General features: G+C 46.1%; 1 protein-coding gene, 1 long non-coding RNA gene and 2 other non-coding genes across 6 annotated transcripts; 1 reads left to right on the forward strand and 3 right to left on the reverse strand.

Moving 5' to 3' along the window:
* Positions 1-2,835: 2,835 nt before the first annotated feature.
* On the forward strand, positions 2,836-12,047 carry LOC102149272 (uncharacterized). Its single transcript, XR_288560.4, has 4 exons — positions 2,836-3,957; positions 7,925-7,995; positions 8,156-8,269; positions 8,907-12,047. It is a non-coding gene; the product is annotated as an uncharacterized lncRNA (long non-coding RNA).
* Positions 12,048-16,475: 4,428 nt separating this feature from the next.
* On the reverse strand, positions 16,476-21,920 carry RPSA (ribosomal protein SA). 3 transcript variants are annotated; one of them, XM_005600489.4, is made up of 7 exons: positions 21,737-21,920; positions 20,834-21,000; positions 19,818-19,936; positions 18,047-18,292; positions 17,188-17,316; positions 16,914-17,079; positions 16,476-16,634 (listed from the first exon to the last, which is right to left on the reverse strand). In XM_005600489.4, exons 2-7 carry the CDS (start codon positions 20,964-20,966, stop codon positions 16,540-16,542), a joined length of 888 nt encoding a protein of 295 aa, XP_005600546.1. In that variant the 5' UTR covers positions 20,967-21,000; positions 21,737-21,920; the 3' UTR covers positions 16,476-16,539.
* On the reverse strand, positions 17,827-17,980 carry LOC111768519 (small nucleolar RNA SNORA62/SNORA6 family). The gene has a single exon (XR_002800918.1). It is a non-coding gene; the product is annotated as a small nucleolar RNA SNORA62/SNORA6 family (small nucleolar RNA).
* LOC111768520 (small nucleolar RNA SNORA62/SNORA6 family) lies at positions 20,009-20,159 on the reverse strand. Its single transcript, XR_002800919.1, has one exon. It is a non-coding gene; the product is annotated as a small nucleolar RNA SNORA62/SNORA6 family (small nucleolar RNA).
* Positions 21,921-24,596: the final 2,676 nt, after the last annotated feature.

A 24,596-nucleotide genomic window follows, 5' to 3' on the forward strand; every position in this document is an offset into this window, starting at 1 on the left:
CATTTGGGAGGGCAGCTGGAGAACTGGGCAAAGGAAAGAATGAGCGGGGATGCAGGCCAGTTTGTGGAAGGACAGGAGGGAGGTTCTAGGACATTTTATAGTGGAGAAAATCCCTCCTCTTCTTTTTTTCCCTTTAGTATAGAGAGTACAAAACTCAGCCTTCTGCAATGGTCATTGGGGGTTTCAGTGTGGACAGAGGGTCTGTAATCAAAGAGACCCACATCCCACTGCAGGGATTGGACTGGAGGGATGGTACTGTTGCCAACTTTCTGATTCAGTTTAATTCCAGAAAGTAGAAACAGACCTTAAGGAAGCTGATCCATATCGCTAGTAAATCATTGACAGAAAGAAAACTTAAATGAATTTTAAAAGCACAATATTCATATCTCTTTAACAGCCAAATAGATTCAAACAGAGCAGAAAGGCTCAAAGCTCCCCGCTCCCTGTGGGCCCTCCCTCAGCCTGCCTGAGAGCCTGACAATCAGGGCCTGGGGGCTGGGCAGGTGACCTGGAGAGGGGGTTACCTGGGCGGGGTGGGGCAGTGCATTCTTACAGAACCCAGGACATAGGAGGAAAAGCTGGCCACGCCCCCTGAAGGGTGGTCTACTCCTTGAGTCTTCCCTCTCCTTCCCACCCATGTACCAGGTCCATCTGATGGGTTGACTTAGAGATCCTCCACTCTCCCAGGAAGCAGCGGCCTGGAGCAGAAGCCTGCCCAAATAGCAGTTTCCAGCTGACACTTAGTACGCTCTCTGCTTAGGGCTCCCAGAAACAGTAGGGTTTGGGGGAGGCTGGGGCAAGGCAGTGGAGAGTTCACATGTGCAGGTGGGACCATATGTCAGTGAGGTGTGCCCATGAGATTCCTGTGTCCCCTTTATGTCCCCAAAGTGAGGCTGAGGCAAAGGGAAACAAGGTGGGAACTCGAATAGTGCACCTTCTGGACAATGAAGAGGCTCGCGCCTTTTTCCATCACGGGTACTTTTCAAAAAACTTATTTTCAGTTGTGTCACTTTTAATTACACCAATAACTTTACATTTGCCTTGTTTCTTTTTTTTTAAATCGTGAATCAAGTCCTCTTCAGTACCACTCCCAACCTCAGTACCCTTGGTCCTTAGCAGTAACTGCTCCTGGGGCCTATCTCCACTCCTTTAATTATGCGTTTATATTCGTATCTATATTCCTCAAGGCACGTGAGGCATTGTCTCTGCAGAGGTGTCAATATGAAGATATTCATGTACTTTTTGCTTTTTCAGCAGTGTTTTTAGGATCTATTCAGACATACAGGTGTGTGAATTCCTTTTAACTGTTGTATGTCCTGTTTGCTCATCAGCACGTATCATCCTTGATTTCGGCCTTTCCCCTGTGGCTGGACATTGAGGTTTTTCCCGAAGTTCCCCTATTATAAACAATGCTGCAATAATGCTAGTACCTAGTGCCATGCCGAGCTGGCGGGGTGTACGGCAGCAGTCTGCTACAGTGGGGAGGAGCAGCTTATCAATGATTTTTAGGATTTCTTTTGCCTGGTGATAACTAGCAGCAGGCAGGCTTTTAGTCAGATGACTGTTGTGAAATTCTGCGCAATGCACCTCATACGGCCTGCAGGGGTAGGGTGCTCCCCTCACCTCCCCCTCTGCTGTTATGTGCCTACTCCTTCCTGGTAGATAGATACCGAAAAGTGGAATTACATTTTAATTTCCACGAGTGCTGCCAAATGTTTATTCCAAACTCCATTCCAAACTTGACTTTTTCATCAGCATGTGAGATACCTTTGCTTTTTATCTTTTTCATCTTCTTTCACTCGTCCTCCTCAGACGGCTAGGAAGTTTCTCTCCCTCTACCTGTCCCTTGCATGGGGCTGTCCACAGCTCCCTCTGATCTTATCCAGTCCCGTGGCTTCACATTTATGTTGATAATTCCAGCCCATCTCTGATCCCCAGGTCCACACACTGGACCCCTCTTCCCTGTGAATCTTGGATGGGCCCAGAGTATCTCCATTTTCAAACTAAACATTTCCCAAATTGGACCGGGCATCCGCCTCTCCGTGCCATACCTCTGACTTCCTTTGCTCCTGCCTCCCTGTCTCAGTCAAGGGCAGGGGCACCAGCCAGCTACTAAATTCTGCCTCCTTCATCCCTCACCCACTCTCTTCGCAGCCCTGCCCCCATCACTATGACTGGTCTGTGACTCATGTTCTTGTTTGTAGCTTTAAAATAAAGTCTACAATTCTTCACCCTAAGGGCCATCCCCTAGCCCAGGTCATCTTCCCTCCTATCTAGGTCACACATGCAATCTCCTGGCCAGCTTTCTGCACCAGGCTTGACTGGGAACTTTTTCCATTGTCCCCACTGTCCCCAGAGCTTCCTTCTACAGCACACATCTGATCGCACCCTTGAACCCTCTTCTTCTGGTCCTGGAGGCCTCATGATCTTCCCCCAGTCTTCCTGTCTTCCTCCCCAGCACTGTCTCTCTCCATCCTCTCCTCCAGCTCTAAGCTCCAGCGCGCACTGGATAACCTGAGAAGCTCCCAAAGTTACTGCCTTCTCCAGGCGCCTCTGCAGGATATGGCACCCTCCTTACCCTCAGCCCGCAACACCCTGCAGACGCTCTTCACTTGTCAGCACCTAGTCATCCTTCAGGCCCCCCTAACCTCTGCTCCCTCTAGGGAGCCGTCCCACCCCAGGATGGGAGGAAGTTAAGACCCAATCCAGGGTCGTCCAGGGCCTTTGGGGACTGGCTGGGGCCATTGGGACTTGGTGGGGGGCCGCTGGTGACTGGAGGGGACCGTTGGGGGCTGGCTGGGGCCGCTGGGGATTGGTGGGGGGTCGCTGGGGATTGGGGGGCAGCTCGGGGGGCCGGCTGGGGCCGTTGGGGGCTGGCGGGGGCCATTGGAGATTGGTGGGAGCCGTTGGGGGCTGGCTGGGGCCGTTGGAGCTGCAGACAGCTGCCGGGAGCGCTGAGGGAGGCCAAGCCTGCACCCAGGGTGGGTCGACTGAAACAAAGGGGACCAGAAGGTGGGCGCCCAGGAGCAGGTGCCGTGGGGACACCGGCCCACCAGCGCCCTGGATCCTGAGGGGCGAGGAATCCAGCCCGGAGCCCGCAGCCGCGCGAGGCCGAGGCCCGGGCTGATGAGCGAGAGCCGGGGCGCCCCAGGGTCCCCTCCTGCCTCGGGCCGCCCGCGCGGCAAGGAGTGTGTCTGGGTGCAGGAGGAGGCCGAGCCCGCTGGACTGTCCTCGGGAGAGTCCGGCCCACAGGGGGCTCGGCTCGCCCCCAAGTCCGGGGCCGCGTCTGCTCAGAGGCCGGAGGCGCCCGCCGCCTCGCCGCGGCAGCCGCGGGACAAGCGCGGGCTCCTGGACTGGACACAGTTTCCCGCCTCCCTGTGGCTGTTTCCCGACCTGTTGGAGCACAGGCTCCAGTTTTAGAGGCTGTGGAGGACTGGGGCAGGGCACGGCTCCGACTTCAGGGTCTGACAGCTGTGCTTTCTCCAAACACTCATCCAGGGAGCTGGGGGCCAGGTGGCCTTTGTCGGTTCTCCTCTTTCCTCCTGAAGTCAGGGCCTGGACCGGCTGCCCTGCTCAACCTCAGGAACCTCCTTTTTACTTTTATTTTATGATTAGTTGCCTTTGGTCTCCTCATTCCTCCATGGGGTGCACTGAGGCCCCTGCATTTGCTCACGCCTTCCTGTATCCATACTCTTGGGGAACCCTCCCACCCTGAGCCTGGGCTTGGACTGGTGACTTCTTTTGGCCGATGGGACATAGGAAAGGCGATGCAAAAGGAAACTCGAAAATTTCTTGCTGCTCCTGGAAACCTGCCTCCATATAAGCAAACCCTGGCTATTCTGACAGACGACATGGCCCAGCACCCCCAAAGACTGAGCTGAGATCCCAGCTGAGAGAGAGGCCATCTGGGATCCTCCAGCCCATCTCCCAGCGCACCTGCCACTTGGCCCCAGACAAGTGAGTAAACCCATCCCAGGTTACCTGAGCCTGGCCCAGACCAGAAGAATCACCCAGTGGAATCTTGAGCTAAATAAGTGTTGTTGATTTGATGTAGATGGCTTTATACTGATAGATGACTTAGATACTACTCAAGCCGTTAGATCAAATTCCTTTGTTCTCCCCCTCCCTTTCCCATCTCTCTATCCTGACCTTGTCGCTCTGGACACCAAGCCTGGAGGAGCCCTGTTAGAGTTTCTAAAGAAGTGATTCCCCCACTTTTTTCCCCCTGTGTCAGAATCACCTGGAGAACCTTTTAGAAATACTGAGTCCTGGAATCTTTGGGACACTGCCAGGAATCTTTGGGAGTACAGGATGAGAATCTTCAATTTGACAAGTCCCTCTGTCTCATGGACACGTTTTTTTGTTTTGTTTTGTTTTTTTAAAGATTGGCCCCTGAGCTAACAACTGTTGCCAATCTTCTTTTTTTTTTTTCTGCTTTTTCTCCCAAATCCCCCCAGTACATAGTTGTATATTTTAGTTGTGAGTCCTTCTAGTTGTGGCATGTGGGACGCCACCTCAACATGGCCTGATGAGCGGTGCTGTGTCGGCACCTAGGATGCGAACCAGCAAAACCCTGGGCCACTGAAGTAGAGCACACGAACTTAAACACTCGGCCACGGGGCTGGCCCTGGACGCATTTTAACACGTGTCTCCTTCCTCATCCACACTTGTTGCAGTGTCCTAACTTGCCCCAGTCCCTGGGCACCATCCAGATGTTGATCTAAGAAGATAACCTTGAGGAATTTGGAAGCCATCAGTACAAAGTGTGCTGATGAGAGCTGGGGGAGCCCAGTTTCCCCATCTCCTCCCCTCCTTGGGTGACTGCCCTGTTCAAGCCACTCCAGGGCTGACTCACAGGGTCAGCCTTCTCTCGGGTTGATCCTCTCAGCCCAAGGACTTCTGAGCACTGAAAATGAAGCTGCAGGAGGAATCAAGGTGAGGTCTTGGAAAGCGGTCTTCCCACGTTTGACTTTGCATTCAGGAGTTAACTAAGGGGAAATAAATTTTACAATTAATTCCCTTTCTGCAGTGCTCCTGAGCTCACTTTTCCAAGAAAAAGAGCCCAGGATTTGTGCCCTAAAGAGAATAAAGTCAACCTTCTTACCACCCTCTACTTTGCCATCTCCCTCCTCCAGAAAGTGAGTGCCTAGGAGAGATCTCAGCCCAGGCTGCTGCCTCTGCTTGTACCTAACACGGGCTCTCCCTAGTGCTAGTTAAGGATGAGTGCTCAAAAGGCCTTGCTAGCTGCCCAGCCAGGTTCTCACCCAGGCTGTGTGCTTATGGCTGGAACACTGTGGACCAAGGACTGACCTCAGTGACTTGGAACAAAGGGATTATGTGAGCCTGGGAGGGCCCTGAGATGTCCTGACCCCCAAAACCCAAACCCTGAGTAGGGTTTCTCCATGTGAGGCTTGGATCTGTCAGTCTTGTCTGCTTTTACCAAAAGCTTTTCTGATAAAGGCCTTGACAGACACGGTTGGGCTGTGCCCTTCACCACTCAGATTTAGCCACCACGGAGATGGGACCAGGCAGTTTCTTAAACTCACACTGTGAAAATAGACTAATGCATAAAAGTAAGCAAAGAAGATAGAATTATGAAGGCCTCATTGTGAAGTGGCCAGGACTGGGGACCGCCCTAAATCCTCCATGGGTGGCCCAAGGCTAAAATGCCTTAGTCCTACCAATCCCAGGCCTGTTTCTGGATGCAAGAAGCCTTTGCTGTCTATTCCTTCAGTGGTTACGAGTTCCTTTTTCCTTCAAATGTTAAGTATCCTCAAAAGGGATTCTGTTCTGCTTAACCCCTCTATGTTGTCTTTTCTAGCAATGACTTGGACTTAAGAATTCTTTGGTGTTTGAAGATTCTCTGCTCAGTAATATTTGTGGGACTGTCATTCATGGACAGACGCCCTTCTTTTAAGTTTTATTAGACAATCTAAATTTAGAGAAGAGACTGAAAGATGAATTTGGGGATGTGAAATCTGAACTCTGGGAGCGTTATTCCTGTTTCTTGAGAAGGAAGAAAACATTGATTGTACGCCTGCCACATGCTGCACCCTTTGCTTAGTCATTTCACAAAGATGTCCTTTGTCCTTGAACAATCTCAGGTACATATTACCATCCTTGTATGCATAAGGGCATGGATAGGAAATGCATTTCTTTCGTTCGAGATAATTGCCAATGAGTACCTGTGAGGTTACAGGTGATTTTAATTCAGTTGCCTCAAACTAGTGCTGATTCTTCAAGCTAGGGGACCACTGGATTCTATTCAGGTTTTAGCTGTCATGCTTGGGGTGGACTGAGGTTAACCAAAGAAAAAAAGCTGCAAAAGGTGGGAAACCCACCTAGTGACTTTCTTCTTAAAGGGGTCAATTCCTCTCCAGAACCTACTTACTTTTTTTGTTTCTTCACTATCTTCCAGCAATAGTTTTTGTATTTTCCCCAGAGTTTTTAGTGGTTATCTCTGGGAGATTATGTCTGATAGGAGCTGCTTGGCCATTTCAAGAGCAGGTCCAATCTGTTAACAAAGTTGTAGGAAATATGGGTAAAATTTCATGACTGGCCCTTAAACTAGAAACCGAACTTAGGAATATTGCCCTTTAGGTGATCACAACATGGACCCCTCACTGGAAATTTCCTTTGGAGCCAGCTTGGAAGTCATATGAGAACTTGGTCTCATTCCTATAGAGTCAGTTTCCATTTTCCACCTCAAATGCTGTTACGCACTTTGGCCTTTTCTTCACATCATTGATTCCAGACTTCTTTCAGCATGATCAAAAATTCAGTTCACATTCTTATAAAGATCTCCCATCTTGGAAAATATTTCAAAGCCCTTTGTGCTATGGGCTTTGGGGGGTTCCCAAGAGGCGTTCCAGAGCAGTACTAAGCCCTGACCTCCCAGGTGGAGTGTCCAGGCTGCTGCCCAAGGGGAGCCTTTAGAAGGCAAGAGCAAGAACTCAATCAGATTTGTCAAGGTTGTTTCGCAAAAGCAGCCCTTCGTCTGGGAGGTGTACATTATGCCCCAGGTTCCTTGCACAGAATTTAATTGGGTATTCTTGTTGAAATTTTTAAGTCTTGAATTTAAGCTTCTGGTTTCCTGAACAATGGTAGATATTTTATACAGTAGCAAGTATTTGGGGTTTGTGCAATGGTAAATAATGTAGTAGCTTGGGTTCTAAAAAGTTAGAGAAAAATGAAAGCGTCTAAGGCAAAAGACAAGAACACAGAGATTTTTCACACTAAGGGTAGAGTATTCAGGGCCTGCGCTGGTGATGACAGCCGTCCTCCCAGCCTCGGGGAAAGAGCTCCAGCAAGGACCATTGTCTCCCACCAGCGCCTTCTCCGTGTGAGTGCCCATCGGAGTCGGAAGCAGCCCTCTGCGATACCCAGCCCCTCAGGCTGCTGATCACTAAGACGCAAGGGCCTCCAAGGAATTCTTTGTGAATCCTTCGTCACAAAAAGGGATGAGGACGCATCCTCCTCTAGCCTTTGACCTTTCTCCTGGTGCAGCCCTTGTGAAAGGTTAATAGGTGAGAAACCATGTTTTAAGCACCTTCTCCTGTTCTGGTCCCTGAGCACCAGACATCAGACGGTGGAGAAGGCACAGGTGCCACCCTGACCCCTAATCTTCACCAGGGTTTGGAAAAGTGCTAGTGAGGAAGCATTTGACATGCAGAGTGCCTCTGCCCTCCTGTGGTTAACAGAACGACCGACAGTGACCTGCCCGGTGCCCTGCTTAGGTCTATGAATTTAGATATATTCAAGCCATACATTCCTCTATTTTCCCAGTTTATTTTAGAGAGAAGTCTCTATTATGGGCACGGGTAAGGTGAAATACATGAATTCTTTGAAATATAAAATAGAAGGTTTTTTCTCAAGGACTGTATCTTTTTTTCTTTTTTAACTTATAAAGCTGCTGTTTTTACAGGAAAAAAAAAAGTGGCATAGATATCCCTGCCCTTGGATGCCTTTTGACTTGTCTTCTCTCCAAATCACAGAGTAAGTTCCTGGAGGGAGGGGAATGTTTTCAGTTCTGTCAGATCCCCTATTCCTAGCTGAGTGCAGGGCACGTGGCTTTCTTCAAATATTGTTGAATAGTAAAATACAATGTGTAAGAGTTTATTTTTCTGCCGCTTTAATTTGATCATCTTATGCATAGATTGCTGCTGGCAGAGGGGACCTTAATGCCACCTAGACCCACTCCCATTGCACGGGAATGCTTTCAGAGGAGTCAAGCCTTGCAGCCTCTTCCTTGACATTCAAACCAGAGCAGGTCAGCAGTTGCTCTTTATCTAACTGCAATGCAAAAACAATACCACCGAAATGCAATTTTTCGTTAATCAGATGAAGAAAAATTAATTGTTTTGGGTGATGATAAATTGAAAACTGGAATCTATTTTGTTGCTACTAAAAATGCAATTTGGCAAAATTTAATGATTTTATCTTAAATCCTTAAAATGTCCTTGCCATTTGATTCAGTTAACCACAAGGATGTTCATGACAGCTATGTTTATAAAAGTAGAAATTTTGTAAAATATTAAAAATAGGAAAATAGACAGTAAACTATTTTGTAGTCAATAGTTTATTATATAGCTAATATATGCAATAGGTACAAAAACTGTAATATAGAGAACTGCTTATTATAAATTCTACAGGGAAAAGTCAATTGGCTGTATGGTGTGTATACAATTAGTTACGCTTGCCTAGGAGCATTGTCTGATAAGTTCATTGCTATGACATAGTAAAGGAGCAGTGATAGTGGGCATCCATGTCTTGTTTCTGACATTAGTGAAAATGCCTCTAGAATTTTCTCATTTTACATCACTTTCTGCCTATAAACTTTCCTAAAGCTAAGTTGGTTAAAACAACAACAATCATTTCTTTTGCTCACAAATATGCAATTTTGACAGAGCCTGACAGGAATCACTCACATCTGGTCCACATGGCATCAGCTGAGATGGCTCCAATCAAGACTGGACAATCCACTTTCAATACAGATCACCCACATGGCTGGCAGGTTACTGCTGGCTGCTGGCTGGCTGCTCAGCTGGTCTGGGGCCTGGGCGTGAGGGGCCTTGCTTCCTCTCCGGTGGGCTTCTCCTCAGCTGCTTGGGTTTCCTCACTGGAGGATGGCTGAGGTCCCAGAGCAAATGTCCCAAGAGATCCAGACAAAAGGGGGTGGTGCTTTTATGCTCTATCCTTGGAATCACATAGCATACAATTCCATTGCACCTTGTTAGTTGAGGGGGTCACAAAGTTCCACCCAGGTTAAAAGGAAGGGGACATAGATTGCACCCATGGGGTAGTGGCACGGTCATGTTGTAAGATGAGCATGTGGGATGAGAGAGGTTCTTATATTCTAAAGTCAGTATTTACCTCTTTCATTAACAAAGACCTTGAAACACATTGTCTTCCACATGTCCCCTATGCTCTTTGTATATATTTAGTTGAATGCTTTTATTTTGCTTGGTTTTACCCCATAAATTAGACATTTTGATTTCTATAATGTTTGAACCAACGAATACATCTCTAAAGAATATAGCTTACTTTTGCTTGTTTTTGAACTTTTTACAAATGGAATCACATGTTAGGAATGATTTTTGTTCACGCCTCTTTTGCTCAAAGTGTAAGTGTCTAAGACTTATGCATGTCACTGCATGTAGCTGTGCCTTGTTCGTTTTCATTGTTGCCTGGCTCTCTGTGCTATAACAGATGACAGTTTACCAGCTGCGCTGTAGATGGACTCTGGGCCATTTCCAGGTTTGTTGATTAGAATTCACATATCCTAGTGCAAATGTGCATGAGTTTCTTTGATGTGTACCCCCAAGAGGGATATTGCAGATGCTTCTATTACTACATAATACCAAACTGTACCAATTTCTACTCCCACTGGCTAGTATGAGAATTCCTGTTCCAAAGCCCTGTTGCTATAATCTGATTTTGCCAGATTTTTTTCTTGTTTATGGTAAGTTTGTAATGGAAAACACTACCTTTAATCTTACCTTAATCTCTGCTGACTGCATGCTATCTTCCCAAAGAACCAGTGTTATCTCCTCCTGATGCATAGCTCATAGCTGCCTGACTTGGTTGTACAGAAGTGTTCTGCTGAGGATATGGCAGAGCAGAGAGAGAACATGCCTGTATTAGCAAAACTCTGCATCCTTCCATTTCTGCTTGCAGGCTGGCTAGATTTAGCTAGAGTTCCTGTCTCTTATAGGACTTAGAGCAGTCAAAAAAAAATTGTCTACATAAGCCATCATTCTGGATCTTTCCTACCATTTCCTTAATGCCACAGATTTTGTCAAATTGTGGTCTACCCTCCAAAGTAATGCAAGCCTCGAAACCTAACCGAAGATTTTACCACCATGTAATGTGAGGCGCCAGCTTTTCAACCTGGGCCCAGCTGAAATTCAGGGGATCTATTACTATGGAAAAAGGGAAGATGGACATCGGTGGACCACTAACAATCTTGGCCACAGCTTCCTTCTGGCATCACTTTTTTTGTCCTTGTTAACTTGTTTTCTGGAAAAGTCTTTATATTGTCCTAATTCTTGGATAGCAGAGCTGGGTTGACTATTCTTTTTTCTCATTCTACTGTCTTCTAGCTGTCACTGTTAATGGGGAACAGTTGGGTGTCCTTCTTTTTCTCCTAGCTCCTTTCAAGAACACTTTTGTATTTGGCATTTCCATGATTCCTCAACAATGTAACCAAGAAGTAAGTTATTATAAATTGGTCCTACTTGGTACACATTGGGATTCCTGAATTTGTAGATTGATGAGAATTTCAGAAAATTCTCAGCCTTTTCTCTTTCATGCTGACTTTCCCCATTTTCTCTCTTCTCTCTCTTTGGAACTCCAACTGGATGTTTGACTTTCTCATTTTACCCTCTGTATATCTTAATTTCTCTTTCCTCTTGTTTATTCCTCTGTCTCTATTCTCCTTGTAATTTCTTCATATATTTTTCTAGTTCACCAAACTCCTCTCCAATACTATCTTATTGTTTAATCTTCCCATTGTATTTTAAATTGTGATATTTTTCATTTCTAAATTGCGAAAAGTATTAATAATTAGACATTGTGTTTTAAAAAACAATTTAATTAACAGAATTATATCTATGTGAAATGATATACACTAATATAATAAGAATCCTCTATAAGGGATTTTAAAACAAACATCAAATCCACCCATTCATTCCTTCAGGCTTGAAAGCCTGTGAGGGCCCTGTGCAGTCCTGTGTACGGCCATAATGGTCTGGAAGAGTATCTTCCCATGAGGAAGGTGGTAACTTTCTCTTGCAAATCATAAATGGAAGACACCCTTGGGTTGGGATAGGGTATCGGATAGAAGGAAATGCAGAGGTTAGTGGCTATGGAGGTGGTGGTGGGCTTTCCAGTGGGGACATGATGATGGACACTTCTCGCAACATTGGGTGCTCTTTACACCAGTGCGAACTGAGGGGGGGCACTCCTTGGACCATTGTCTTTCAGTGAGGGGACAGCAGGGGACAGAACTGGGTTAGATGTCTGTGCAGTTAGAGCTTTTACTCTTGTTCCTCATTTCCAGAAATATCTAAAGGAGAAAAGAGGAAAAACTTAGGTGTGTTTTCCATGGATTGAGTGGTAGAGGTCTACACCTTTCACACAGCATGGGCTCCAAGAGACTCCGTGGCTTCTGGTAAAGGCTTCCAGGTCCCCATGAGGGTAGAACCTCTCTTTGCTCCACTTGATGAGGCTGGGCTGAGACTCCTCCTTTCAGAGGCATTTCTTTGCTCTCTTTTGATTCTCTCCAATGATTCTCTCCATCTGTCTCTCTTTTCTATAGCCTAATGCCTGTGATTCTTGCTTTAGACCTTTTTTGGGTTCCCATAATCCTTACTTCTGTTCCTATAGAAAATGGTTTACTTGTTAACTTCTTAGTTACCTGGCTTCCCATTCAAAATGTAACTACCCTAAGGTTACAAGCTTGGTCTTCATTCACTGCTGTATCCCCAGTGCTTAGAATAATGTATGGTCCAGAGTAAGTGCTTTATAAATATTTTCTGACTGTTGAATTCTTATTTTACTTGAGATACTTTGCAAAGGTAGAATTGGGTAATTTTTGGATCATTCCTAAGTAAATCCCACTGAAATGAGCATGTGCAGAAGTGCAGCAGGTTCTGCTCTACTAAATGAGTACAATGTTTGGCAAGGATGTTCGGAGCAGGCTTTTCATGGATGGAATTCAGTAATCTCATCTCTGCCTTGCACAAAAGGTCTGGACTGCTCGGGAAGGGTCAGAAACCCCATGGCAATAGTGACATTTACCAGTGGATATCTGTGTTATCTAGAATATGGGTTGAGCTGTTCCAACAGGATTCCTAAGAGTAGTTTCTTAAAAGGGTACAATTTAAAATATCTTGAGTATCTAGGCATAAACTTACTAAAAGATTATGATCTTTATAAAAGATTGCAACATTTTATTGAGGGAGGGACATAAACATGAGAAACTGACAAGATATATAGATCGTTCATGGATTGAAAACTTAATATTGTAAATCAGTCAATATTGCTTTAAATTATAGAAACAATGCAATCCCAACTGGCTTTATGCTGGATCTGTACTAGCTGGTTAAAAAATGTATATGACAACTCAGAAGGATCAATAATAGCCAAGACTCTCTTGGAGAAAAGAAGGAAGGCAAGAGGATTGCCCTTACCTGTTGCCGCAGTAGATTATTGAATTCTAGTAAAGAGGAAGGACAGTGTGGCATTGGCCCAGGGACAGAGTCATAGAGTGGGGGAGAATAGAGGCCAGAATAAGACCCTGCATGGATGGACCCTGGGTTTTTGAGAGGCAACAGTTCTGTGCAGTGAAGAAAGGACAGTGTTTTCAATAGAAAATGCTAAGGTTTATGGCTGTGTTTTCACAGGATTTTATATATGATAGTGAAACCATCTGATGTTATCTGGTGAAGTCAGTGGGGAAATTCCTGTGCATCACGATCTCACAAAAATGTTCAAAGTAGCTCTGTTGATAACGGCCAGAATGTGGAAACAACTCAAATGGCCACTGCAGTACCCTGATGTCACGGCCGACTCTACAGGAGCATGGCGACCAAGGATGAAAAGCACAAAAACAACACTGAAGGAAAGAAGCAAGTCACACAGGAAGATATGCTATGATCCACTTATAGGAAGCTCAAAAACAAACAGGAAAACCAAACAATTCTTGATTGAAAAGGGCATAATTAGGTAAAACGATCAAGTCACCCAAGGGCTGGCGGGAACAGGAGCTCTGTGACTTCAGGGAGGAAGGCACAAGGAGGGGCACGTGGAGATGTTCTCAGGTCCTGGCCCCTATTTCATAACCCACATAATGGTTACACACTCTTATTCCAGAATATACAGATATGTCTTTTATAATAATCTGCATGCATGATACATTTTACAATTAAAAATTATTTTTAAATTATATACTTACAGAAGGACAATGTGATAGATAGAATGAGCGTTTGCTACATGCCCAGACTCAGACTAGTTACTGTGCACAATCTCTGAATCACAACCCCATGATTATCCCCATTTGATGGTGAGGTCACTCAGGCCCGGAATCATCATTTCTTGCCCAGAACCACACACTAGGACTCGGCTCAGCAGAGCTTTCATCATTCCAGGCATGTCCTGATTCCAAAGCCCACACTCCTATCTGCCTCACTACGCAGCACATGATGTTGATAGTAATACAATGGCCAGGGTCCCCTCACGGATACTTGGGTATGTGAGGGCGTCCTTGGTGCTGAATCATGGCCCAGACCAGACCCAGTCTCACCCACCCACTCCCCAGGAGACCACAACCCAAGCTGACCTCAGGAAGTGCAGCACATTCTCTAAACACTGAGTGAGCCTGCGGCTTTGAAGTAGGGGATGAGATAACACCCAGGTGAGGTTTAAAGCAGGTGACACAGCTCCCCGTGTAGCGAGCTATGTGCCCATGAGCAACGTGCAAGAGTGTGTACCTTGAGTCTCATTGGGAGCCTCAGGCATGCCAAATGGGATTTACCTGTCTAGCTCTTTCTTAAATGCTTAAGTCTCTAAGATTTATTCTTAACCACTTTCTCTGTTCACTTAGAAAAGTACTTACTGTTGTCTACCAGGTACTGTGTTAGGCTGAATTCACTGGGGATACTGATTTGTCCTTGTATTTAGGATGTATTAGGAAAATGCGTGCTTGTTGTCCAGAGTCCTGCGGAAGAAGCCCCTGAGGTACTTAAGAAACAGAAGAAACGGAGTACTCTACAAAGTTCTGTATGGGATTTTCTCTAAGCTTAGGAGACAAAGCCCCAAGAAGTGCATCAGGAGTTCAGAGCTGTGATAGGAACATGTAAAATCTTAAGCTAGAGGGTAGATCTCAGGTTAAGTGTTCTTTCCACAATAAAGAAAAACAAAACCTTAAGCCTTGTATTATTTACAGCAAGCCGTTTCTGAGATCAGGCAGGACACGGGAACTGAACAAGTTACTATTTCCAGTAAAACTGCCCCGGTGTGGACAGAGAGGTGCTGGGGAAAAGAAGGGAGGAGGCTCACTCAGGCAAATTCAGTGCAGCGCCAGGGAGGGAGAGACAGCGGGCTACTCTCTCCCGTTAGCAGTGGCCTCATGCCAGGGAACAGCCCACAGCAGTGCTGGGGAAGACTCAAGGCTGCTGACACCGAAAGGGGTAAGTCTCCAGTGGCAGCTTGCTGGGTGAACACAGCTAGAGGTGGGGATTAATTTATCACTCAGATTCAGCAGTGCTTATGGACCCCACATCAGGTAGGCACCACAGGGCCCATGAGAAAACTAGGTTTGGATGAGCTAGGGTAAGATGCCTATTCTGGTTCATGCTAGCTCAGAACACCAGCTGCAGCCATGGGGCAGCTACTGGGGACCAGAGTAGGGTGACCTCAGGTCTGGGCCATTTTGTGGTCCTAGGTTGGGGCAGAATTTCAGCAGCTGTTGACACGAGGAACAAGATCTAATTCTCAGGGAGGGTGTGAAGAAGGTATGAGGCAAGTTAAACCCCAGGTGAGCAGAGAGTGGATCTGCAAGAAATTCCATCTAGGATACTCCTGGCTTCCACTATGGTAAGCATAAACCAACCCTGCCAGAGGACATGTCTCTTTAACTCCTAAAGTTAGGAACTTAGATTCTAGAAAGAAAAAAAATTGTGAAACTATTGTGGTAACACAAGGCAGCAGGTGCCAAAACAAGGGGCAAGAGGAACGTAGGTCTCTAGGTTGGAAACACTGGGCGCTAGAACACCGGACTTGGGGACAGGGAGCAGATTTGAGGTGTGGGAACAAGGTGGGTTGGGCAGTCCTGGAGGGGTCAGCAGTTGCCAGATGAAGTCAATCTGACAGGATATACGTTCTACAACATGGGTGGAAATACCAGTTTTCCTGTTCTGCCTCCTCCACCCTAGAATTTGCTAACAAATGAGCTTTACCCCTCAGTCCCTACACTCCAGCCCACAACCTCCAATGCCACCCAGGCTCCCTCTCCCTGCTCACAGCCATCCTGACTCCAGGTGTCACCACTTGCGGCACGGGGTAACGCCGTGGGTTGGTCTCCTGCACACTGGATTCACAGGGGGTGGTAGACTCGCCCAAACTTGCTCCTGCAGAGCCAGTGGCAGACTTAACTGTGAGCTTGAGCTGTGGGGTCCCCTCACTGCCTCAACAGCAGGGGGAAATGTGGTCACATATTTTCTCAGTTCCCCAAGGGGACAATGCATGAACCAATGTAAATCACTCAGGATCCTCAAAACCTGGATCCACCCTGTTTAATTTCTCCATTCTCTTATTCATCTAAGAATGTTTTCCAAAAAGCATTACTGTGCATTACATTAAAAAAAGCATTAGGTTACTGTGCAATCAGTTAAGGAGGGAGCCATTAGCATTTTCAATAGAACTGAAACGCACAGAAAATGGCAGAATGGACAGCATTATGTACTTTTACATGAAATTTTTATACACTCCTTCAACCTGCTCCCAGAACCTATGGGCAAGCTGACCGAGCAATAGGTGTCTCTTAAGGCTAGAGAAGGCCGTGGCCCCTCCGGGGTTCCAGAATAAGACTTCATCCCTCTTTTGCCCAAGGTGGGTCTGCAAATGCCAGATATTACTCAATGCATTGGCCACATAAGTGGCAAACAGTAGGACTGTCACTCAATGCCAATTTACTTTAAAATCTGGGCTCTATAGAATTCGCTGTCAATGCAGATGACAATAAAAGATTATCAGGACCTTGGAAAAACATTCCAAGGTTACCCTATGTACGTGCAATTGTTTACATCTATTTTCAAAACACAGATAGTCCCCCAAAAAGCTCAGGAAAACTCCCAAGTAAAATGCAATATACTTTATCCACAGTGGGCTTCAGAAGTAAAACTGATGTCAAAAGACCTAAAGTGAGCTTAGGCATCTTGATCTGGAATTAAAAAACTGAAATAAATGGACACAACTTTTAGAAACTTGTTTATTTTCCGTCAACCTTATTTCCATTTTCCGAGTTTGTAGAAGAACAGCTTAAGACCACTCAGTGGTTGTTCCTACCCACTCAGTGGCCTGAGCAGTGGGAGCTGCAGACCAGTCTTCAGTGGCAGGCTGAGCACTCCAGTCTTCTGTTAAGAAAATACAAAAAACCATCAGCTCCATTCCCAAAGTACTTGTCACCCCACGCCCACAAGCAATCTGCCTTGCACTCATCAGACACACATTTCAAAGGGCAGACCATTTCAACAGCACCTGAATTCAGCCTGTCAAAAGCTATTACCACAGCGACAGCACACTGGGACGAAACTTTCTAATGCTAGTATATACAGCCATGGAGAATTAACATTAGATTTGAAACATCCAAGTGCCAAGCCGCCAGCTCGATGCACCAGCATCATGGTACATACCAGTAGGGAACTGCTGAATAGGCACAGAGGGCACCTGCACGCCTTCAGACCAGTCTGCAACCTCAGGCTGAGTAGCAGTGAACTCAGGAGCAGGAGCAGTCCATTCACCCTGAAATTCCTCCTTGGTCACAGCCTTTTCAGCAGCAGCCTGCTCTTCCTTTTCAATCTGGTTAGGAAAAAGGAAAAAATACATAGGGACAAACTTTACCTCCAAGAAGCACAGATCAAGGTGTCCAACGTGTTTATGGGACAAGCATTCATAGAGGAAGCTTACCTCTTCAGGATCTCTGTAGAAGTAGAGATCAGGCATGACCTCCCATGGGTGTTCACGGGAGATGGTACCCCGCATGCGCAGAACTTCCCGGGCAAGCATCCACCACATCAGACCCACAGAGTGAGCTCCCTGCAAGAGTGCCAGGTTATTAAAAAGTGATAGTCCACCCCAAGTAGCAAGCTCCTCCCCCTACATCGTCTAAGCTGTTGGTACTAGGAAGAATAGACACATTTCTTAGTTTGAAACTGTTTATAACAGACTATTCCATAAATCAGTGGTCTTCAGTCTTGATTACACATTGGAATCATGGGGATTTAACAAAATACTACTGTCAAGACTCCATCCAGGCAACGAAATGAAATCCCTGGGATCAGTGCCTGGCCCAAAAAGAACCTCTCTGGCCGATTCTTATGGAGAACCAGGGTTTTGAGATGAGTGATAAACCAGACCAAAATGAACCACATGCAACCCACCTTTTTAGGATCTTATAGCAGGATTCGTCAAGTTGGTCTGAAAACAGAAAGTCCAAGTGCATAAAGCCCGAGAGGCCCAAGTAGAACAATTATGGAGAAAAGCAAAAAACAGGCCATTTTTCAAATGTTTTTCCCTCTCCTTAAAGCTCTTATACATTAAAATTATACTTGTAGCAAGAATTACTATCAAACTCCACTCATTGGGCCAGAGACCCTTGTGGTGTTAGCGAAAAACTTGCCCCTCATGTAGCACACTACCTACACTTGTGAGTTCATCGGCCAGCCAGCAGCCTCAACTCCAAGCTCTAACAATGTGCAGAAGAAGTGTCCACTTATTTCTAGAGTACGCATTCTCAACCTCTAGAATTCAACGGTAAAGTTGTTACCTTATTGTTGCATGGGATGGCGATGTCCACATAGCGCAGGGGAGAGTCCGTGTTACACAGAGCAATGGTAGGCAGGTTAACATAAGACGCCTCTGTGAGAGGCTGGTGGTCAGCCCTGGGATCAGTTACCACCAGAAGTCTCGGTTCCCGGAAGGCTGCCTGGATCTGGTTAGTGAAGGTTCCAGGAGTGAAGCGGCCAGCAATAGGAGTGGCTCCAGTGGCAGCAGCAAACTTCAGCACAGCTCGCTTGAAGAATTAACATTAAGAGTTAGCAGTACTCCAGAGAGTCATAGGAACTGTCCAAGTGTACATGTGCCAACACCCAGTTCTGTGACCACACGAGGCAGCCTATCTAGTTGGATGCCCAAACACCCCCCTCCTCAGAAAGGAAAACATCAAACACTTAAAACATCCAGTAATTCTTCAATACCTTCATGGTACCTGCAAAGTACCTACAACACCAGGGCTAGGAAACATGCTAAGCACGCCCCCAAGCCGCAGGCCCTCTGCGTGGAATGCTCTCCCCACTCCCACTCCCCTCAAATGTTGTGGCTCACTGGCTTCCTCACTGCTGGAGGCTCCAGAGCCAATCTGCCTGGTTTCAAGTACCATCTAGGCCACTTTGTGAGTGACTTGGGCAAGTTACATGTCTCCAAGTTCCTCAGAAGGTTATGAATATTAAATGAATCAACAGAACACTCAACAGTGCCTGGCACCCAGGAAGCACTTCCAGCTTCTGGCCAAATTTCATCACAGCCACCCTATTACAAAGCAGGAATACATCCAGCTTTCTTTACCCTGCCACTTTCTTCCTCTATAGAGCTCAGTATTTCCTGCATCCCTTCAAAAAGGCTCTTACTGTTTTTCTACTATATCCCAAGCCCTCAGAAACGGTGTCTGGACCAATCTAGATCCTCAGTCAACTTGTACAGAAGAAAGCATTTAGAGTGGTCACTAAGCTCATTCTACAACAGCATTACAACCGCCTTCTACCATGCACCACACTAGGGGTCAGGTCACAAGCCAGCCTCTGGGGAATAACCCCCTGTGAAACACATCTTAAGTTCATGGGAACTGCCAACTAAACAACAAAATACAAAAGGACCACCTTACTACACAATTTAAAAATCTGTCAAAATCCAAGCCAAATCTTTTTAAAAATTAGAAATGGGGTGAAGTCATTGTTAGAGCTCTTACAAAATCAACTCGCAAGAAATCTATTTCCTTTCTCAATAGAAAAATGAACAAAGGAAAAGAATTATCAAAATAGAAACAGGGTAAAAACACTACTAAAATTTTACTTCATTGGCCATTAAAAAAAATTAAGCTGTTTTTCCTTTCTTTAAGCAGGCAAAAATTCTCACTCTTGCTTATGAGATAAGCACTGGTACCCTACTTAGAAAAGCTTTCTAAAAAATGCTGCAGTTAACATCAAAATTTTTTATTTTACCATTTCATCATTTTAAACATACAAAATTTGACTACAGAAAGATGTGATGAGCCACTTTAGTAGGGTCATCTCTCAATATTTAGTGGCACAAGAAAATACACGATGACATGAAAACATAAACTTTAACATATTGCCAAATGCCAAGTGGTACGTATGTTGAAATGTCAAACACTGGCAACTCCTACAGCTCAGGTCAATTTAAAATGATGTCTGAACAGCAAAACTATGGGTTTTTATTTTCTTATGGTTTTATATACATCCCAAAACATCTATAACCTTTATCGTTCTTAAAATAAAAACCAAGCATATTGTTCCACAAACCTGGCCAGTATTCCTGGAGGATATGACACTGACGTCAGCTGGGTTTTCAATGGCAACAATGGCACGAGCTGCCAGCAGCAGCTTCTCCCAGGTTCTCTTCAAATTTATGATGTAGATGCCTAGATGAGAGCACAAGGCTTTTTATCACCCGACCAAGCTTTGCAAATGGAAAACTACCTAAAAAGTCGAATGTATGTGGCAGCGAGTACTATCAAACTCCAGTCATAGAGGCAAGCTCTACTGGTGTTAGCGAAAATCCTGCCCTTAATATAGCACACTTCCGACACTCAGAAGTTCACTGGCCAAGACTGGCCTCCACCCTGAGCTTTAACAGTGTGCAGCTGATTCAGTAGGCAAAGTGCATCTTTCTCCTTTCTCTCCCCCTGTACTAACCCTGGTCAGGCCCCCATTTGGATTCCTACAACTTCTTACCCACTTGCTGGTCTCTTACCGCTCTTTCCTCTTACCTTCTGTTTTGAGATGAGATTCACCCCCCAAACTCCTTTACAGCTTGCCTCCCCCAGGCTGAAATCCTCCACAGCAGCTCTATCTCTAAGCTGAAAAACTGCCTTACCCAACTAGTGCCTTGTCACAACCTACCCCCCGCCCCCAGCCAAACTGTGAATTCCCACTACTGCTCTAGACTTTCCTCTCAGAATTCAGTTGAACCACCAGTATCAGAACCTATGAGACAGACACTGTGGGGGATAAGTTACTAGAACTCAGCTAATGAGCTTCCTCATCATCTTCACATCTCACACCTCCTTCAGGACTCAACCTAGCAACTGCCATACTCTTCCACTGGAGCCCAGAAAACTCCTTCCAAAAACAACCAGAACACTTTTATTTAGTTTTAAAGCTTGTGTCCAATCTAGAGATTTGGTTTCATTTGTTACTTAGTAGAGTCCTTCAAGCCAGATGTTAGAAAATTACTTCATGCAGCACTACCCATCAGAATAGCAGGATCAAACTTATAAAGCTGGCATGTAAAAAAAAAAATTACAGCAATGACTGACCATCACTTTTCCTTTTGTAGATGTACTGTTCCATCTGGAAGTCAAGGTTGGTGCCACCTAAGTGGGTTCCTGCTGCAAGGAATTTGAGGACATCCTCCTCCTTCATTTGCAGGACGTCAAGGGCTCCGGACATTGTGAAAGCTTCCCTTTTAAGTTACGACGGGAACCTGAAAACGATTGTTACAAATCTTGTCCTTTTCATTCCAGTGATTAAGTCGGGCAGGGGAACAGGTGCATTCTAACCACTCTTGAGAGCCAAGTAACTTCATATTTAAATGCAACCGTGGACTACCCTTCCTACGGTGTCGGGCACTGAGCTTCCAGTTTAGTGGGCAGAAACCCACTGACAGACATATGCCACACATCACAGCGAATCTTGCTGAGCGAAGAGTGGGTGTGGAGGTGGGTGCAACACTCAGATAATGAAACTAATCAAAAACAGTAAATTGAGACTTAACCCTTCTCAAGTTACCCAGGAGTTAAGTATAAGTTATCGATGACCGAAATTAACAACCAGCTGTGAAAGAGCAGCCATGCTCGAGAATACGCAAGGGTTGAGCAGAGATAGCGGAGATGGGAACAGGTTTATTTTCCAGCAGATTGTAGGTGGGCGCTTCTGCATTACTTCTCCCTGCAGTCATTAATTCTCCTCAAAACCCTGCCAAGAACCTTAACTCCTGAACGCAACAAGTGCAACAACGCCAACGGGAAAACCCGACCAGGCCAAAGAGCTGCTACAAACTGGCGCCTGGGCCTCTGGGCTCAGGATCGAGGGCCGGCGCGATCGCAGCGCACTGCGCCGGGCCTGCTTTCTGCGCCCCGCCATCCACGGTCCGCCACCCCCACCCCCAGGGCCTTGTGGGAACCCGCGCGCCCGAACCCGTCCACGTGCGGCCGCCGCACCCGAGGGGAGCGCGCCGAGCCGGAGACGGACACGCTGCGTCTGCCGGCTTTCATCCCCAGTCCTCGCACACCTCAGCTGAGAAGGAAGCTTGTTCTGGTGGCCCGGAGGGACGACCGGGACCCTACAGAACGCTCACCCAGAACAACGCCGTATGGACCCCTCGCCGGGCAGCGCGGAAAGGACAGGCGGGCGGAAATGACGTCCTTATGTACTCCGCCGCCAGCCAATGACAACGAGAGCCTAGCGGAAGGGCGGAGTCTGAGGGGGCGGGCCTTCTCTTTCCGGAAGGCGGGCTTGCGGCGCTGGCGCGGGGAGCCAGGAAAGGGTGCCTAGGTGGGGGCTGGTTCCGGTTGGTTTGGGCTGGGCAGCTGGCAAGTTGGGGGCTTTCTCCGCCCCAGCGATGTTCCGGGTGTCTCGGCCCCTCCTGCTGCAATTCCAGTCGAGGACGCGGGCCTGAGGCCTGCCAGCCAATCGGGATTCGAGTTCTTACCCAGCCTTTTGTATCTATGAGCCTGAGCGGGTCCCACAGCTAAGCTGCGGTTTCCTGTGTGGGAAAGAGTGTTGAGCACAAGCCGGTGTCTAGTAAACAAAAGCTGGAGAAATTCTCATTTTTTGGAGGACAGTTTAGCAGCACATAATGAAAGATTTTAAAAGGTTCACTTACAGGAAGTGTTCCTGAAAAAATTAAAAAGAATGCACAGATGGTATGCACGCGGGTTTTTTTTTCTGGTAGAAGAAAAATTGCCTATCAATTGATAGGAGATTAGTTAATAAAGACTTATTCCGTCCAGTACAATACTATGCAACCATTAAAAAGTAATTACAATATAATCTATGGTACAAAACGGAGTTGCAGGATGAGGGTGGTTATTTTTTAAAAAGTTGAAGCCCTATCCGTTAAAAAATGATTGTAAAGAAATAGCCAATAGCCAAATGATTACTTGTACGGTAGGTTTCAACCCTGGCTACACTTAGAATCATTTGGAGAGCTTTTAAACTTGCCCAACCCCAAACCAAAACACATCTGATTTTTAAGAATAGCTCTCTAGATAGTTTTAATGTGCAGCGAAGGGTGAGAAGCACTGATATACACAGAGAGAAACTGGATGGGGTTTTCTTCCTCATTTGTTCGTAAATGTTCTGAGGAACACAGGTTGTTTTTAAATTGAAACAAAACCCCACTGTGTTTAAAGGAAGAGCTGACATAGAAGGGAAGGAGTAAACTTAGCCATGGCTTTCAACATCCTTAGAAACTGCTGAAAATATCTGGAGACATTTTGGCTCTTAAAAAAAAAAAAGAAAAAAGAAGACTTAAAAATAGCTATATGGCTATATGAGGGGCCAGTGGCATAATGGTTAAGTTGGAGCTTCTGCCTTGCTGGCCTGGGGTTGACTGTTCAGATCCCAGGTGCAGACCTACACGCCGTTCATCAAGCCATGCTGTGGCAGCATCCCACATACAAAATAGAGGAAGACTGGCACAGATGTTAGCTCAGGGCCAATCTTCCTCACCAAAAAAAAAGCACACTATATGAAAACTGAATGGCTGGCTTTTCTGTCACTGCAGGACTTGTCTGGTGGGCCTTCTAGGACACTCCCACACCATCTCAGCAGCTCCCTCCCCTATGCACAAGAGAGTCTCAAGAATGTGTCCACTAAAAAAACTAGGAAATTGTAATTATTCTTAGGTATTTGTTTCTCCACAAAATAACTTTGTCCTTGAGAACTGATCTGCATGATGAAAATTTTTGGTGAGGAAATGAGTTGAGAAAAGTCCAAAGATGAAAATACAGTAGTGGTAGTAAACCACAGTGAGAAGTCCTTGGCCTAAGAGGCACTTGTCAAAGAAAGGTGTTGGCCGCCCAGCCAGGTGTCCTCCTCCCCACCTCTCAGCCTCTGGGTCCTCTGCACCAGAAATTTCTCCACCATTTTTTACTCATGCCCATTTTTGATAAACATCTCAGAGCCTTCCTTTTGCCAACTTTGGTTTTTGGGATTTGTATTTAAAAAATAAAAACTGGCCTTAAAAAAATTTTTTTTTGGCGGGTCCCAGCAGCTCGGGGCGGTGGAAGGGGCGGCAGCCTAGCTTCGCGAAGGCACCCGGCAGGCGCCCGCCCCGCCACCAAGATGCCCAAGAGGAGGGTCAGCTCCGTGGAGGGCACGGAGGAGGAACCCAGGAGATGGCAAGGTTGTCAGCTAAACCTGCTCCTGCAAAAGTGAAAACGAAACCCAAAAAGGAGTCCGAAAAAGGCCGTGGGGAAGGATAAATCTTCAGACAAAAATGTGCAAACCAAAGGGGAAAAGGGGGGCAAAAGGAAAACAGGCCGGAGTGACTAACCAGAGCCTAAAGAAGACTTCCCTGCAGAAAACCGAGACTCTGACGGGCAGGAAAGAAGCCAAGTCTGACCAATATCACGCACCATGTCTTATCAGTGATGCCGTCTCCCTTGTATTCTTATCAACTATTTTGTAAACGCCAAGTGTTTTAGTAGCTCTAGAAACATTTTTAAGGAGGGAACCGTGCCTCATCCCATTTTTTAAGTGTAAACGCTTCTTTTAAGAAGTGAAATCACTTGGTTTTTTGGTACAACCAGAAAATAGCAAGGATACTGAATAGGGAGACTTTAGTCTTCTTGGGCTCAGCTTAACATTCCACAGATAGGGGCAGTTTTTACAGCCTATGATACAAAGCATACTAAATGGCAATTTGGAGTCAGTTGTGCATTTAATATGTCTTGAACGTTTTAAATTACTTCCATTCCCATGTTATTTTTGGTAGAAGTGTTTCCTAAAGAAAACCAGTCCTTGATCTTGACTCTCCCTGTCAGGATTTTGTGCCCTCTATAACATCTTTGGTTG

Source organism: Equus caballus, chromosome 16 (genome assembly GCF_041296265.1).
Source record: "Equus caballus isolate H_3958 breed thoroughbred chromosome 16, TB-T2T, whole genome shotgun sequence".
Taxonomy (NCBI): Eukaryota; Metazoa; Chordata; class Mammalia; order Perissodactyla; family Equidae; genus Equus; species Equus caballus.